The 18,760-nt window shown below is 34.0% G+C and overlaps 1 protein-coding gene and 1 pseudogene across 1 annotated transcript in view; one reads left to right on the top strand and one right to left on the bottom strand.

Moving 5' to 3' along the window:
• LOC148755751 (nuclear pore complex protein Nup153-like) overlaps window positions 1-18,760 on the top strand; it is a 78,145-nt gene that overhangs the window by 26,876 nt on the left and 32,509 nt on the right. The window contains exons 5-8 of the mRNA XM_088791366.1: window positions 621-740; window positions 834-878; window positions 7,164-7,216; window positions 7,497-7,611. Of these exons, the coding sequence (XP_088647492.1) occupies window positions 621-740; window positions 834-878; window positions 7,164-7,216; window positions 7,497-7,611 (333 nt within the window). The remainder of the gene's footprint in view (window positions 1-620; window positions 741-833; window positions 879-7,163; window positions 7,217-7,496; window positions 7,612-18,760) is intronic.
• LOC141572142 (calcineurin subunit B type 1 pseudogene) lies at window positions 17,369-17,876 on the bottom strand (annotated as a pseudogene).

Below are 18,760 nucleotides of genomic sequence, written 5' to 3' on the forward strand. Positions count from 1 at the left end.
AAGGGTACTTATCTAGTCTTTACAAGTTTTTATCTCTAACTCCAATTTTAAGAAATCTAAAAAGCCATCTATTAAGAAAGAGCCTGTAATTTAAATGTTTTTCTATTAAAATTTGTGAAACAAGCCCACTTAAAATTTTTAATTTCCATTGCAGTAGTCTACAGTCTCTTTGTTTAGTTATCTTGGAATTTACTGTAATTAAATACTATTTAAAACCTGGAATAACTAATATTTTAATACTGTTCTTCTTAATCCAGTGTTCTTTGATTTAACTATCAGGGATAAGCAGATCAAGGTAATGCTAGAATGTTCTACCAGTTATCTCAGTTTTTCCCATTTAGCATACTAATAGCTAGCAGATCTGTAGAGTGGTACATGCTGTCTTATCATGTTTTGATGATCGTAAAAGTGATTTCTCATCTAGATAGGTGGATTTTCAATAAAGCCGCAAAGCAAAAAGGTTGAATATATAATTGACACTAGCCAGAGAGAAGTTGCTGTTAACACATTCATCCTGTTTCACTTCAGACACCCATTCTATTTTGTAAATACTTTCCTTGTCTGAAAAATGTGCTTTAGGGTTCACAGTTCCAACAGATAATACAAGGTTTACTTTCTAGGCACCATTAAGAACAGAGATGGAAGCTCAACAACTCAATGCACAATCGTGTGGTGTGACTAGTTCAACTATTCGGAGAATATTATTGCAGTGTTTAGAGGAAATGTCAAGCCCTTTATTGGTAAATTTTTAAAATTACAATTAAATGCAACAGTGTCCTAAAATTTGAGTTTAGTGGCAAATCTTAATTTTGTTATCATTTCAATATTAACAGGATGCAAAAAGAATTCCATCTGTTGTTTTTTCTCCACTGAATTCTGTAAGTTGATTTTTAAATTTTTTACATAATTTATTTTTATGTATTAGTTATGAAAGTCCTATTTTTCATAATTTACATCTCTTGTAATAGTATTTTATTTTTCAGCCTCTTGATAGGACTGGTATAGATACCACCACAGATTTGGGGGTGAAAAAGGAAAAGGCATGACTTCTTTAGCATTTATTTACATAAATTTTGATTTTTGTTATTTATTTTTAAGTCAGCAAAAACACAAACTGAATTTAGCTGATAGTTATTAGGGAATATGTATGAAAAATAAGACTTTATTTCTTGTATTCCTCTTGTGAGCGCCTTACTTAACATAATGCTGTATATGTAATAGATGCTCATTCAGTATTTTTGGATTTTTAAAAAAAAGTTTATTGGGGTGACAATGGTTAGTAAAGTTACATATGTTTCAGGTGTACAATTCTATAATACATCATCTATATATCACATTGTTTGTTCACTGCCCAGAGTCAGTTCTCCTTCCATCACCATATATTTGATCGCGTTTACCCTCATCTACCACCCCTCTTCCCCGTTGCCCTCTGGTAACCACTAAACTATTAATATTGTCTGTGTCTATGACTTTTTGTCTCTGTTTGTTTGTCTTGTTCCTTTGTTGTTTTCAGTTCTACATACCACATATCAGTGAAATCATATAGTTCTCGACTTTTTCTGTCTGATTTATTTTGCTTAGCATAATAATCTCAAGATCCATCCATGTTGTTGCAAATGGCACTATTTCATCTTATGGTAGAATAGTATCTGATTTTATATATATATATATATATATATATATATATATATATATATATATATATACAATCGTATATTTTCGTATATTTTCGTATATATTTCGTATATTTCATATATTTCGTATATTTCGTATATTTTGTATATATTTCGTATATTTCGTATATTTTGTATATATTTCGTATATTTCGTATATTTTCGTATATATTTCGTATATTTACGATATATACAATCGTAAAAATTGTATATATATATATACAATTGTATATATATATATACATACCACATCTTCTTAATCCAATCATCTATTGAAGGATACTTTGGTTGTTTACATGTCTTGGCCATCGTAAATAAAGCTGTAATTGGATATCTAAGCACATAATCTTTACAGATAAATGTTTTTAGATTTTTGGGGTAGATACCCAGAAGAGGGATTGCCGGGTCATATGGTAATTTTATCCTTCGTTTTTTGAGGAACCTCCACACTGCCTTCCATAGTGGCTGCACCAATCTGCATTCCCACCAACAGTATATGAGGGTTCCTTTTTCTCCACAGCCTTTCCAAGACTCATTATTATTTGTCTTGTTGATGACAGCCATTCTAACTGGTGTGAGGGGATAGCTCACTGTGGTTTTTATTTGCATTTCTCTGATGATTAGTGATGTTGAGCATCTTTTCATATGTCTGTTGGCCATCTATATGTCCTCTTTGGAGAAATGTCTATTTATGTCCTCTGCCCATTTTTAATTGGATTATTAGGTTTTTTGTTGACATTTCCATCTTGAGCATCTCAGCAGTCTTTACACATAACGGTTACCTTTGGATAAATAAACAGAGTAGTAAACAGGGCTTGAAGTGTTTAGTAACCAGACATTCAGTGAACTAAAGTACTCACTGAATGCAGTTATCTTTGTAAGCATTTCTCATTAACAAACATATGTTGTGTGTAATAGATTTCAAATTGGCATATCATCCATCAGTCAGCCCAAAATACTATTCCAAGATAGCAGAGCTAATAAAAAACAGAATATAGATTATATCTTGATAACATTTTTTATTAGTATATTCTAGTTCGTTAAAATTGTCTTTGAGGGTTACTGTGGGAAAAATAAAATGCTTGATAGCCAGGGTTAAGAAGGTGTATTTTTTGTTAGTTATATTTGTGGCTGGTTAAGTGTACTTTTGGGAAAGCAGATTCCCAGATCCATATGTGTAGAAGCATTTATTACAACACCAAGTTCCCCAAGAGTAATTGATTAAAATTATCACAATTCTCTGAACTAATGTGGGGATTGTATTCAAGATATTGATATCACAATTATTTTTACCGAAATTCTAATGAAGCTAAGAAAGTGAAAATTGAGTTGTTTCTTGGGGTAGTGATGCTTCTCAATTTTTGGAATGGCTGAAACGTTTGTAATCAGGCAAGAGGGAATCAATTTGTTATTAGCTGCTGTGATGTGATTAATACAGCCCATTAGCTTAGCTGTTTTTCTGAGGCTACTGTTTTATATCTGATTTCTTAAAAAGAAGTTTTTAAAATGGTGCCAGAATAGATGTTCTCATGAATAAAAATTTTTATAAGTGGTTGCATGTAGTGCCAAAAAAAATAAATTATTAATGGCTGTTAGGAAGCATTAGGGCCAAAACACAACATTGTAGTTCATGGTTCACAGATGTAATCAGAAGAGTCTGCAAAACAGACTGTGTGACTGTGTCACCGAGTTGTAGGATCACACTGGTGGTGAGGATTTAGGGAAAGGCCAGTTACCCTCAGAGTCTTTGCCCTGAAACCAGTGCTGTGCACAGCTGCTGCTCAGGGAAAGGCCTATATTCCTAGTATTACAGTCTGTAGACAGAGGAGAAGCTCTTGGCTTCAGACTCATCTTAAATCCACAGGATTTTGCTGTGATTCCGTGTAGCCAGAGACCGTTGACAAAACACTTGTGAACCTGATAATAAAGATGGTTCATGCTAAGCTTTGGAATTCTTAATAGTGCTTTACTAATGAGATTTAAATATAAGACTTTTGGTTTGGTTTTTATATCACAGTCGAGGAACATTAAATTGGAGAGAGATTTGCTCACATTTTTAGCCATTAAAATATTTTCCTACCTAGTGTAAACGTATCTTATTTACAGCTGCAGAAAATTTAGATAGTAATTTGTAGAAAATGTTGCAAAATAGACTTTAGTGCATATGTTTAGTTTCTATATTTGAAAAATCATTCTGTAATGCTTAAATATGTGGAACAGTTTTGAATATACTGTGTGCACAAGTGTGTCAAAGTCATTTAGTTGGGAATAAAATAATCTATGAAAACCAGTTTCGAATTTTATATATGTGTGTGAGTGTGTGTGTGTGTGTGTGTGTATGTACATGCACACACACACCCCTTGGTTCTGTTACTATCAGTTTTCCTCTATGTATTTCTTTGAGTGTTTCTCTAAGAAACACTCAAGTTTCTTGCATCCCCTCAGTGTTTCTCTAAGAAGTACTCATAGTCTCTAGGTCATATTAGCTATTGTTAAATAATTTTTACAAAGTACCACTGATATATATAAAAATAAAATCTTCTCTTTGATTTCTTTTTACCTATAAGGTGGACTCTCCATATCCTATTGATCAGAGACTCATGACCCCAAAGCCTGTATCTGTATCAGGAAATTGAACTGTTTATTTTCAATCATCTCTGACTGCATTGGGTGACTTAAAAAGACAAAACAAAAAATCAATAAAGCACAGTGTGACTCCGTGTTTATTTTCACTTTTCTTCGAGTTATCCATTAAAATGAACAAGAATAAATCATGTAAAATACAAGCACTGTACCATTGCAGTCTACCAAGTAGACAATGTGTACAGTTTGTGAATTACTGATGATTACGAATGGGTATGGCTTTAAAATGGCTGGCACCTTAACCAAATCCCAAATTAGCATTTGCTAGTAAGCACTAGCACTCATTGTTTAGATTAAATAGTGTTTCCAGATTGTCTTTCTCTGGGTATTTTGTTTGTGTTGTTGGACTATTTACAAATAAATTTCAGATATCACATCTGTTCATCTCTGAGTGCTTTGGCATGCATTTTCTAAGTGATTTATTCTGTACTATCACATGTAAGAAACTAATGCCAGTTCCTTCCTAATATTATCTAATATCTCGTCCATGTTCAGATGTGTTTATAGCTGTGTTTTTGAAGCAGAATCAAAACAATTTTTACACGTTGCTTTTGGTTTTGTCTTTCTAGACCTGAAAACTTCCCCCTCACCACATTGTTTTTATTTTTAAATAACCTATTTATTGGGATACAATTCATATTCCAAAAAATTACCTATTTGAAGTGTATAGTTCTGTGGTTTTAGTGTATTCACAGAGTTGTTCAGCCATCACAACAGTCAGTTTTAGAACATTTCCATCTCTATTTTCCGGATCCCCCAAAAATCCATACCCTTTAGTAATGATCCCTCACTCCTACCCCTCCAGACCTAGGCAACCACTGACCTGTCTCTGTAGATGTGCTTATTTGGGACATTTCATATAAATGGCTTCTTAAAATATGGGATTCTTTGCGACAGGCTTATTTCACTTAGCATAATGGTTTCAAGGTTCATCCATGTCATAGCAAGTATGAGAACTTCATTCCTTTTTATGGCTGAATAATATTTGTTTGGATGTGCCAGATTGTGCTTATCCATTCATGAGGAGATAGACATTTGTGTTATTTTCACTTTTGTACTATTGAATAGTCCTGCTATGAACTTTTCTGCACAAGTTGATTTTGTTGTTGTTGTTGTGTTGGTGAACATACATTGTCATTTCTCTTGGGGTCTGTACCTAGGAGTGGAATTCCTGGACACATTTGTTTTTGAAGAGACCAGGCCAGTTGTCTTATATAATGCCCCATATCTGGGTTTGTCTGTTTTCTTGTGTCATTTAAAGTGCATTTCTTTTATTTAAATAGCATCTGACTATTTTCGCCTTTACTTATATATAGTTAATCTGATTTGATCTTCATAACAGGCCATTTCTTGAAATGTTTCAAAGTAAAGTTAAAAGAATAGTATGATATTTACCCATTACTCTTATCTTGATTCAACTGTCATGATTACCATTTCGTCATATTTGCTTTATCAAACTTTAAAAAATATTTTGAACATGATTTTGGACTACAGAGTTGTAAGACAGATTTTAAGAAATCCGCATTTTACTGCATTTGCTTTATCTTTTTCTGCATGTTTTCTACCAACAAGGAAATCCTTATATAAGTGCCTAATAATTACTAAAGCCGGAAAGTTAATGTTGGTACAATACTATTATCTAATCTATAGGTTTTCTTTAGATGTTGCTAGTGATGCAAAAAAAAAAAAAAAAAAAAATAGAATCAAAGATGATGTTTTAGTCTACAACAGTTCCTTAGAGTTTTTGTGGGGGTTTGTTTTTTATTTTGATATTTCACAGCATACATACTGCTTAAGAGTACGAGTTACGGTGTAGCATGTCCTGCGATTTGGGGATGTGTGATGTTCCTCCGGATTAGATTCCAGTTGTGTACTTTCGGTATTAATACCCCAGAATGGATGCTGAGCTCTTCTCAGTGTATCAGGAGGCACATGCTGTCAGTTCATCCCATTTGTGGCAGTGTGATCGTTATCAAAGGTGGTGTCAGTGGGATTTGTCCACTGTAAACTGACTATATTTTACCTTTTATTATTAGTAACTATCTTGTGGGGAGATCAGTTTGAAGGGATAAATGTCCTTTTCACCTACTTGTGTTACCATTATTGATGATTTTTACCTGAATCTATTATTAGTTCATTGCTGAGGGGTGACTTTCTAATTCTTTGTTCTTTCTACATTAGTTGGCTTTCTACTGTAGGACAAACTTTCTTTTCTGTAATTATGTGTTTATTATTCATGTCAACATGAATTTTTACATCAATAGGTTAAATCCTTCATTAGCATTGTTTGTTTTGATGCTCATATTGTCCCATATTAGTCTTCTGACTCGCTTCCATGTCCTTTTGATATTTACCCGTTATTCTTTTGAGCATTTAATTGCCTTTTAGTATTATACTGAGTAAAGTAATCCAGGCCCATCTTGAAAATTTCTGGCCTTAGCCCTATTATCAATCACTTATTTCTCTAAGAAATCCTGATTCCTTTTCATGGAGTAACTCCTCAGTTTCAGGGAATCATTTCAAAAGGAATATGTTTCTCAATTTGTTTGTATGTTTAATAGACCATAAGAAGAAATAAGTAAAAATATTTTTGTGGTTAGTAATGTAATATGTTTCCATACTACCATTTTATTTAAAGTACAATTGTTCTCAGTGGCATTTTATGCGTATATAATTACATTCTTACTCTTGTGTACAATTCAAAAAGCAGGGTATAAGTTGCCAATTTTAGGGTTCATTAACTGAGAACCTGATTCCAAATAGTAAATCTCACAGAGAGAAAGGTGTTGTGATGGAAATGAAAACAAATAAGCAAGCATTTAAACATGGTGTGCTCATTTTTTCTAGACTGGAAATGAAAAAAATATGACGCCAGGACAAAATAGAGAACAACAAGAAAGGTAATGTCATCTTTATAGCTAAACATTCTATTGAATTTGTAAGGTCTATATTTGAGTCACATAAGCCTTGTTGAAGATCAAGTAAGGTTGAAAAATAGAAATTTTTTATACAAAGAAATCTCAGCTTTTAAAATCACATTCAGCTCTACCTTTATTTTCTTGTTAGTAGTTCTCTAATTTTTAGGTAATCAATTAACAGATTATGGACCAGAGTAATATCAGTTGCCTTAATTTCCCTCCCTTCCTTCTTTCCTTCCTTCTTTTTTTTTTCCTCCCATAGTGGTGTTTCTTATCCAATCTTAAGTATGTCTGCAGCCAATGGTTTACCTTCTGGAGGTAACAAGATGAAATGGAAAAGAACGTGGTTTGTGGCAACTAAACCTCCACAGGAGAAGGTAGGGTTATATAATTAATACTCCTGATATTTATTAAAAGCCTTTGTGTGCTGTGGTGGTGAGGGGAAGTCTAGAGCGATGGGCTTTGGGCTGACCCAGCACAAGACTAACCTGCCATGAAACAGTCCCTTCAAATGTGTGTGTGTGTGTGTGTGTGTGTGTGTGTGTGTGTGTGTATTAAACTACCAAGCTTTTAAATTTTAAATCACTTTCCTTGTGACAACACAGAAAACCTAACCTAGCACCTATAATTTATGGTTAGCATCAAAAACAGAATTGCAACTGAAACTATTTGACCTTCAGAATATTATTACCTAATTAGTGTTTGCTTATTTCTGAAGTGACTATAAATAAGTTAATGTTATTTGGATTCTACTCACTTGCCTTTTCGTTTATATTATTTATTAAACTTGTCAGTGTCATGAAAGATAACTCTGGTTTATTGAATTTCACTGTTACATATTTATCCTGTAGGAAGATTTCCCACAATTCATTCTGCAGGGTACATTTGGGTCCATTCCTAGTACATGATGAGGGGAATGTCCATGCACGTCTCCCTGGGCACAGGTACCATCTGTTCTGTAGGCTCTTTATCTAGGAATGGGATTGGATTATAGGGGGTCATACACACCTTCAGATGTATCATGTGTTGCCTCATTGCTCTTCAAGGTAGTTTTACAGCTTACCACTTCCACATGACCATGGATAGGTCTGCTGTTCCTGTATCCTTACCAGTACTGATTTTGTTTATTTCTAAATTTTTGCCACTGTGATGTCTGTGAAGTGGCATGCCATTGGAGTTTTATTTTGCTTTTTGTTGTTTACTAAGGAGGGGAGACTTTTTTGTGTGAGTTACTTCACCATTTGGGTTTTCTCTTTCTTCATCCATTTTTTCTCACGGGTTATTTCTTTTATTAGGAAACGTCCTTTATATGTTCTGAACATAAAAGTTCGATAAAGATACAGACTAACTTAAGATAGTTTAAATTTAACATTTCTTTCTAGAGGTGGCTGTATGTGTTTTCTCCCTACTTTGAGCTGAACACAGGTCTCATTTTAGTCCTTTTATAAATCAACTTCAGCTCAGCTGGGTCATTTAAGTTTTGGTTCACAGTGCTTTTATTTGTCATTTGTTTCTAATTAAATTTCATTTGTGACTTCCTCATTGACATGTGAGTTTTTTAGAATTATATTTTTTGACATTACATAGGAGATCTTGTAACAGTTTCTGTTGAAGGTAAAATCATGTTTAGATTGAAATTGTGGCATGCATTAATACTGATTTTCTTCATATCTATTGGTATTTTCCTTTGCTGGCTTATTTAGTGTTGGGGGTCTTTGTTTTTCCATTTCTTCATCTCCTCTTTCTCTATTTAGCACCTTTGTTATTGGGACTCTGACTGAACAGAGTCATGATTGGTTTGGCAGTTTGGACTTTCTACCATAGGGCCCTCTTGTGATATTTATGTGGAGGCCTTGGCTCAGTTACTGGTCTTGAGGGTCTGTTTTATCCTTAGTTTCTACTTGTTGCTGGGCTCGAGTGTTGCAAAGGGAGGGAATATATCACTGTATTGTAACATCTTGACAGAAAATGTTCTAAATGCTGTTGATTATAACTTGTATAAATTTTTGTAGTTTTCTTATCAAATCGCTTTTCTTTTATCATTAAATCTCTTTATGTAGACATATTTATATCTATGAAATAGGTTATTTGTCTTACCTTGTTTACATAAGGAAATTAGTATCGATTAATGTAGCATCAGCTTGTTCTTTAGAGGAGTTTTTCTATTTGTCCATAAAATTGGTGACCCTAGCTCCTTAAAGTTTACCTCTATATGAGAAAACTATTAGCTTGGTTTGTTGTTTGCCTAATGATAGATTTGTAAATTTTGCCTATTACCCTTCATGTTCAATTTTTAAAGATATAATTATTTCAGGCTGATACCTGTAGCTCCATTTTAGCCATTTCACAGATTTGTGGTCAGTCTGATTTTTCTATTTTGAGAGATTTGGGGAGAGTGGTGGTGGTCAAATGATTCTTAATTATTTTGTTCTTACTGCCTGGTATAGTAACTGTTAGGAGCTTTATGAAAATCTAACCCCCCAAACCTCTCTGTTATCTCCTCTCTTATTTGGGCCCCTCCCTCCCTCTGTAGGGATTAAGTGTTGGTCACTAAACATTGTCATTTTGCCTCTGCTGTGATATCAATCTCGTTTTTATATGAAAAAGTTCATGGATACAGAACAGATAGGTATATATGGTAAGACTGGGTTCCGGAGATTCAGTGCTTGATATTATCATGTCTGGTATAGTCCTGCCACTTAGTGGCATGAGTGATCTTGGTAAAAATAACCTCTTTTTATATTAACTTGCTTCTCTTTAAAATGGTGATATGAATACTGAGTATATTTAGCTTGTGTCTATAGGCTGTCTGCTATTTAATAGCTAAGTGATATTAGGCCATATATTTTTATGCCTCAGTTTTCTCATCCACAGCAAGATTATCTACCTCATGTGAAATAACCCAAGTAAAGGTATTATAAAATTAACATATAGGAAGTCTCATATTTGATGGTGGTTGTGTTCAACTTGAGGTGTCTGTAAGCACCCGATTACAGTGCTTGGCTTCCTTTTTCCCAGATTTGTGGGACCCACTGCTGATGAACCATGTCAACTTTGTGGTGATTAGGAATCAAACTTAGAGTTGATTCATGGTCAATATATAAAGAAGCAGTATGTCCGAGCTTAAGGAGTAGGCGTGAGAAATAGATTGTTCAGTTTATGTGTCCAGGTGTTATAAAGGTCTAAGGGAATAAATAAGGCTAGGGGTTTGGAGATGGGAAGAAACATCCCTACAGAAATTCCCAAATGTATCTTTTGTGACTCCGCCCCCCCCCCCATATTTGATGATAAGTTTCACACAGAAGAAATGTTAAAAGAATGGTGCAATGGACACACATATTCCCAAAACTAACATTCTGATATGTTGTTGTATTTGCTTTATCAAATAAATATCCATCCTATTATGTTTTGGGTGCATTGCAAACTAAGTTTCAGACATGAATACACTTTATCCCCAAATACTCTAGCATGCATTGCTCAAACTAGAGTTAAGTGTGTGTTGTTTTTAATTTAGCAAGAATAATTTACATGTAGTGAAATGTAAAACTCTTAGGTGTACCACTGAATGAATTGGACAGATGTTTACACCTGTGTAACCCAAAGCTTACCGAGGTGTGGAACATTTCCAGTCCTGCAGAAAATTCACTCATGCTCCTTCCCAGTCAATACTTATAGTCTCCTGCCCCAGGGCAGTCAGTATTCTCATTTTTCCCACCATTTATTGATTTTGCTTGCTTTAAACATTCATATCAGTACAGTTACTCAGTGTGTAGTGTTTTCTGCCTGGCTCTTATGAAAAGCTGCTGTGAACATTCTTGTACCTGTTTGGAGACATATGTTTATTTATCTTGGGTAAATACCTACAAGTGGAGGTGAGAATAGTAGTTTAAAGTCCCTCCAACATTGTGTGAACCTTTCCGTCACTCTACATCCTTACTAGTAGTTGGTTGTGCTCTTTTAAATTGTAGCCATTCTGCTTTGTGTATGCTGCTGTGTCATTGTAATTTTACTGTGCGTTTCCCTCATGACTAGTAATGTGTTCTTGTTTATGTGCTTCTTGGCCACGTGCATGTCCTCCATTGTGAGGTCTGTCTTCAGAATATTTGGCCTTTAAAAATTTGGGGTATCTTTTTATTATAGAGTTATAGGAGCTGTTTATAAATTCTAGGCACATATACTTTGTCTGATAACAGGACTTACAAATATTTTTCTCCTAGTCTGGCCTACCTTTCATTTCATAATATTATCTTATGATCAGGAGAGATTCTAAATTTTACAAAGTCTGAATTTTATGGTTTCCCCCCCCCAGTATTTTTACTGTTCCTTGTGTCCTAAGAAACCTTTGCCTCTTCCCAGACTACAAAGAAATTCTCCTTTATCATGTTTCATAAGATTTGGGTAGTAGTTTTATGTTTCATCTGATGTCCTTTCTGATTTCTCATGTGATCCGTGCATTATTGTGATCCCTGTTTAATGTTTTAATGTTTGAGAACGCATTGAGACTTGTTTTAAAGCCCAGTGTATGGTGTGCTTGATGAATTTTGGAGAAGGTATATCCATAGTTGTTGTGTAGAGTGGCCTTTAGAAGAAAGATGAATTACATCATTATAAAACATACTGTGTTTTAGGAAATGAAAGTACCAGTATTACCAAGAATCACTCTACCCATGACCAGTTCTTCATGGCCTCCCATCAATTTTAGTTCCTTTGTGTTGACTTCTTCTCCATCACTGATTAGTCCTGCACAGTCATTAAAACCTAAAACTGTAAAGCATCTACAAGAAAATACATGGGGAAAATCTCTGTGATCTTGGGTCAGGCTAAAATGTCTTTGATACTACACCAAAAGCATCAACCATAAAAGGAATGAAAACCCCAATATACCAAATGTCATTAAAAGAACAATTCTCTTCAAAATACGTTGTTAAGATAAATCAGAGAAAGGGAGAAAAATATTTCCAAAATACATATCTAATAAAGGATTTATACCCTGAGTAATGAACTCTCCAAACTCAGTAGAACAACCTATTTAAAAAATGGGCAAAAGATCTGAACAGATATTTCACCAATGAACATCTATGGTGACAAATAAACCCATGAAAAGATTATCAATGTCATTAGGGAAATGCTATAAAAAGAGGAGCAAGTTGGAATGACTACTCCATACCTATGACAATGGCTAAAATAGAAAACAGAAAACAAAAACCTGACGACCACCAACTGCTAGTCAGAACACTTACATTATTTGTGAGAATACAAAGAAGCATGAGAAACTTTGGAAAATAGTTTGAGTTTATTATAAAGTTTAATACATACTTACCACATGACCTTGCAGTCTAACTTTTAGGTATTTATTAAAGCAAAATGAACATCAATGTTCACACCAAATGTCAATAGCAGCTTTATTCACAATTGCCAAAAATTAGAAACAACCCAAGTATTCCTTCACTGGTGAATGGATAAACAAACAGTACAATAGCTCAGCTATAAAAAGGAACTAATTTTTGATATACACAAAAATTAATTGCTCTGAAATGCATTATGCTAAGTAGAATAAGCCAGATTCAAAACACTACATGCTATATTAAAAATTTACTTGGGGCGGTTGGTTGGCTCAGTTGGTTAGCGCACAGTGCTCATGACACCAAGGTTGCCCAGTGGATTCCCACATGGGCCAGTGAGCTGCGCCCCCACAACTAGATTGAAACAACTGCTTGACTTGGAGCTGATGGGTCCTGGAAAAACACACTTAAAATAAATAAAAGTTTAAAAGAAAATTTACATGACATTCTGGAAAAATCAAAACTACAGGGAATTAAAATACATCAGTAGTTGCCACAGTGTGGAAGTAGGAAGAGTGTCTGACTACAGACCTGATGCTCAAGGTAAAATATTGGGCTGATGAAAGTATTAGATCAATATTTTGATCTCAAAAGTAGTTGCACAACTGTATGTTTTGTTAAAATTGAAATAATAGTCTAATCAGTGTAAATTTTACTACATGTAACTTGTACCTCAATTTCTTTTTCAACAAAGGAATTAATCATTACACATCCTAGACATACCTGTACAAATCTAATGTATGAAATGTTCCCTTAGATCTAAAGTCATCTTCATATAGTCACTAAAAGAAAAGAATGTTTGTAATACCCACTTCTATCATTTTCCAAAGAATAACTAAACAAAATTCTATTTGAGTGCCAATACTTACTTATCATTTGTACCTGTCTTTCAAAATTATTAAAAACTACAAAAACAGCTTTTTAGAAAAAAATTTATAATAAAATAGACCTTAAACAGATTAATTATTCCAAAGAAGCCAAAAGAAAATATTTCCCCTTTTAGATTTAAAATCACTTTTGAACTTCTGAAAAATACTTAAGCTACTGTCTAGCTTCCTCTTGTAAGAGAAGTATACACTATTTTAGAGATGAATATTTGTCTAAAGGAGGAAAGAAATGTCTATATATAGTCACAAAAAGTAAAAACAAATTCAAAAGCATAAAAATTGCATGAGTGGATTCAAGATATTATTCCTACTTGAGAAATGAAAACATAAATCTATTCTTGTAGGGAAAAAGTATCTTCATTGAAAACGTTGTTTGGAAACAAATGTACAATCATCTCTCTCTAATGCATAAGAATTGATGAACAATCGCATTGTAGCACATCCCATCATAATGTACATGAAAAAAAAAAGAAAACACCATTTCCACTTTTGTCCTTTTACTCTGAATTATTGGTTTGCATTAGCAAAACATAATCACTGCTTCAAACTAAACGAGATTTTTTTTTAAATAAACAGTAAGAAAGAACAAAAATCAGCTCTATTTGTGCAATGGCTAGGTACCTTGTTTGTTAATCTAGGCCTGTGATTTGTTTGAGAAAATTTTTGTATGTGGTGTGAGATATGGATCGAGATTCATTTTTTAACATATGAATGTCTGATTTTTCAGTACATTTGTTGAAAAGACTATGGTTTCTTTACTGAATTGCTTTTGTACCTTTAAAACATCAGTTGACTGTATTGTGGCTCTATTTCTAGGCTTCCCATTCTTTTCCATTGATCTGTGTATTGATCCTTTCACCAACTCTGAACTGTCTTGATTACTATAGCTTTACAGTAAGTCTTGAAATCCAGTCCTGTGAATCCTCCAACTTTGTTCTTGTTAAAGCTTGTTTTAGATTTCCTGTGCTTTTTCATAATTTTTGAAACATGCTATCAGTTTTCTACAAAGTGTACAGGGATTTTGATTAGGATTGTATTGAGTCTACAGATTAATTTGGGGAGAATAAACATCTTAATAAAATTCAGTCTTCCAATCCATAAGCACAATACATCAGTACATGTATTTAGTTATTTCTTTTTTCAAGTTTCAAATATTTTATTTTCTTATTCATACAGTATACAGTTTTCTAAAATTCTCACAATATGTTTCATGCAGAAGAAAAACTAACCGTTCGACATAATCCACCCCTACCTTTCCCATACACACACACTGAAAAAAAAGAAAGAAAAAGAAAAAAATCTTTAGTCACTAGTAAGTAAATAAGGTTTGCACTATTTTTCTGTAACCTCAGCCAAGGTATGCACAAGTAAGAGAAATAGAAAGCGATTTTAAAAATATTTGTAACAAATACTTATGTACAAAAAATTCACAGAAGACTCATTCCCCCTTGAAGCAGAGCACATGGCAGTTGACACTGGAACAGGTAAACCACTGGCTGCAATTATAATCCAAGTACTGATGCGGAGGAAGAAAGTTCCTTTTGTAGTGGAGATTTTCAGTTTAAACATTAATATTTCCAAAGTTTGGCAACATTGTCTTCTAAAATTTGGCAAACTATGTAAACAAGAGGTCCATATTAAATGGGTCTATATGCAAACCTCCATGTCATGCGAGGACACCAAGCACCGAGATTTTTCTCTCACAGACAGAGACCCTGACGTGCAGCACTCAGTTGAAGGAACAGCGATGGCGGCAGATGTGCCCAGTTTAAAATTCATTCACCTTGATTCAACCTGCCCTTTCTCACTCACAACTGTAAAACCAGTTTTTGTTTTTGTTTTTGTTTTTTAATTGAAAATCTATATAGGGAAAGAAGACTCAGAAAGCTACCCAAAATGTTTTCTTCCAGCCAAGTACCTCTGCAGAAAAGGGAAGGGACAACAGTAAGTGGTGGAACATAATATACTACTTTTCTATCACACAAATTTATTAAGTCATCATCCATTAAAATATGGCAAACCAAAAGGAAAACCATCGTTCACCCCCTATGCCGCGTGGTAAAGAAATTTAAGAGATATAAATTTGGATAAAATGTTGCTCCTCTGTGGCACACAGATGAGTAAGATTTCGCCTATTTAAGTCACAAATGTATGTGGGCATTTAGATACATACATGCATGTTAAATATCACCCGTGTTTTAGATTAGCTGCCAGTCTTTTGAAACAAAGAAGGGGCAGTTATGGTTCAAACATAGGTTTAATGACAAAATGTTTACCCATGTAACTAAACAAATGGATATTCTATGCAGTTACATGACTACTTCAGGGACTTTTCACTAAGTAATATCTAAGAGAAATTATGATTGCTTCACATAGCTTCTTGCCTTTGTGTATAAAATCACAACTGAAACTTACGTTTACTCAGGGACATTTAATAATTGTGATGGCCCCACTTATGCAGTAACAGAATGAAGCAGCCATAGCTTTGTGCAGGTAATGTATGAACACGAGCACGAGCTCTTGGCAGTAGCACTGAACTCCTCAAGCGGAGATGTAGTAAGAGCTGCTCAGCAATGACTCGTAGTCCCTGGAAATATATTCCTAGCTATAGAAAAAGGTACAAACTCCCCTGTTACAATCATGTAATTAAGGTAAATAACAGGTCATTAACAAATGCTTTGTCAGTCTCTCAAAGGACAAAGCAACAGGAAAAGGAAACTACTGTAATTTGCTATGTATAATGTGCAATTTTTTGCCCCAATTTGTGAGGGAATAATAAGGATGTGCTTTATAGATGGGTAGTACTAATTCCGTATCTATATAAATGTTTTTAATTCTTTTAGTTATGCTCATGAGTTAAAAGTGTAACTCTAGAAATCAACAACAATATCTGTATGCAAAATAATACCCTGGAATACAATGATTGGTTTTGTTGAACTTACAATGAGCTTGCAACAATGAAGAGTTCTTAGCTTTCTATGTTGCATAAATATTGTAAATTTGTTACCAGTACATAAAATTTCCTGTACCTTGTATCTGTTCTTGTGTTTTGTAATTATTTGTTACATAAAATTTCTTATACCCCAATATGTTAAAAAAATAAATGCTAAAGTTCTTTTATAATACAAAGAAACAAGTACCTAAATGTAAACAAATAAAAACTTGAATTAAAAAACTAAAATGGGAGATTTTTTTCCCTGAAAGTTTGGGCCAAAAATGTGGTGCGCGTTATACACAGAAGCGCATTATACATGGCAAAATATGGTAGCTGGCCTAACACCTGGCTCAATTTATACAATCTTCTACCTGTATATAAAACTGTGTGAAATAAAAGTAAGGATGTTTTATGTTCTGGTTGGCACTTTTGTACACTATCAGTTTGTTTCTGAATCAAGTAATTTAAAGCCAACCTACTACACATGTAGAAAGCTACATATATCTATATATACATATATATACATATATATCTATATATACATATATATATACATATATACATATATATACATGTATATACATATATACATATATACATATATACACATATATATCTATATATACATATATATACATATACATATATATATATATATATATACAGATACTTTCTTGTTATAAAAGATGAAGAAAGATAAATTAAAAAGCCAACCTCTTCCCTTTCTTCACCATATTGATATGCTCCTTTCATGTTGTCCTTCAGACTTTAAAGTGCTACACTGAGTTACTGAGAGAATAAGAGGTCAATAACACTTAGCTGGCTTCATGAGGCTCATGTCGGAAACTGTGGCTTCACAGAGAAAAATACTTCCATTTAAATACACAGAGCGCATTCCTGGATGGCTTGAGTCAATCTTCAGAGATGGAGAAGAAAGGAAAACTTTTAGATGATGCTCTTTAAAAATGACTTATACCTTTACCACCATCTTTTTGTGGATATGTAGGCCACCTACAACAGCACAGAATTTGTCAGAGGATATTCTTCCATCTCCATCCTTACCTGCATTTATTATGGTTTTGTCTGCACTTTGGTGTAAATGTATATCTTTCAGATTGTTCTCATCATCGTCTTCAGCCCCTGGAAGAGTTCCCTATTGGAAAGATAGCCACATTGGTCCATGTCGTAGATACGGAAAGGAAACCTCAACTCTGCTTTTTATTGTCTTTGACATTGAACTGAAAGTCCCCCTCAATGAATTCTTTAAAGTCTGCTGGTCCATTCCCATCTGTGTGGAATGTATCTATTACTCGCTGTTCTAAAGAATTCTTGTAACTCCAGTAGGGACAGGACCTCTTCCACACTCAAAGATCCTAATGGTCCAAATCAAGCTTTGTAAATCTCTTCCCTAGCCTTTTAATTTCATCAGCATCAAAGTGTGAGCACATTTCCAAAGAGTAACTTGCCTCATTTCCCATTGGGAATGTTCTTTATGTTATTCCACTAGGTATGAAATAGGTGAATTAAAGCTGGATTTCATTTGTCCTACAAACACGGAAGCAGTATCTTATCCTGGGCTCAGCAGAGAGAAGGCGACTCGGGGGGTGTCAGAGACATAAGGGGAAAGACTGAGTTGTGTAACTTTGGGGCCATTTTCCCTACGTGGGGGTCTCCCTTCTGTGCAGCTGGCAGGTGGGAGCCATCTTTCCTGTGTTGAGCCTCCTGCCACTATTCAGGTCTTTTTAAATTTCTGTCTTCAATGTTTTGTAATAGTCATCACACAGGCATTGCACATATTTTGTTAGGTTTATACCTAGGTGTTTCATGTTACTTGCTGTTACTCAAGAATAAATAGCTTAAGTAGCCAATTCAAGAAATCAAATTCATAGTTAAAATACCCTCTAGCAAACAAAACTTCAGGGCCAGATAACTTTCCTGAAGGTGCTACAAAGCTTTTAGGAAAGAGATAATACCAATTATACACAAACTTTTTCATACGTTTCCCAACACATTAAGGAACCAACATTACCCTGATAACTAAAACCAAAGACATTATAAGAAAGCTGCAGACCAGTATTTGTCATGAGTTACAGACACAAGCTTTCTTAACAAGTATTTGCAAATTGAACCCAACATATATAAAAAGTGTATTACATCAGGGTCACATGGAATATGTATGTCCTGGGAATGAAGCATTTGAAAATTAATGTTATCTTCCATGTACATAAAGTAAAGAATATAAATTGTATGAACATCTCCACAGATGCATAAAACACATTTGACAAAATTCAACATCCATTCATGATAAAAATATTCAATAGACCTAGGAACAGATGGAACCTCCTGGAAGTGATAAATTGTG

The sequence above is a fragment of the Rhinolophus sinicus genome, chromosome 14 (assembly GCF_057876585.1).
Source record: "Rhinolophus sinicus isolate RSI-liver-muscle chromosome 14, RSI-T2T, whole genome shotgun sequence".
Classification (NCBI taxonomy): domain Eukaryota; kingdom Metazoa; phylum Chordata; class Mammalia; order Chiroptera; family Rhinolophidae; genus Rhinolophus; species Rhinolophus sinicus.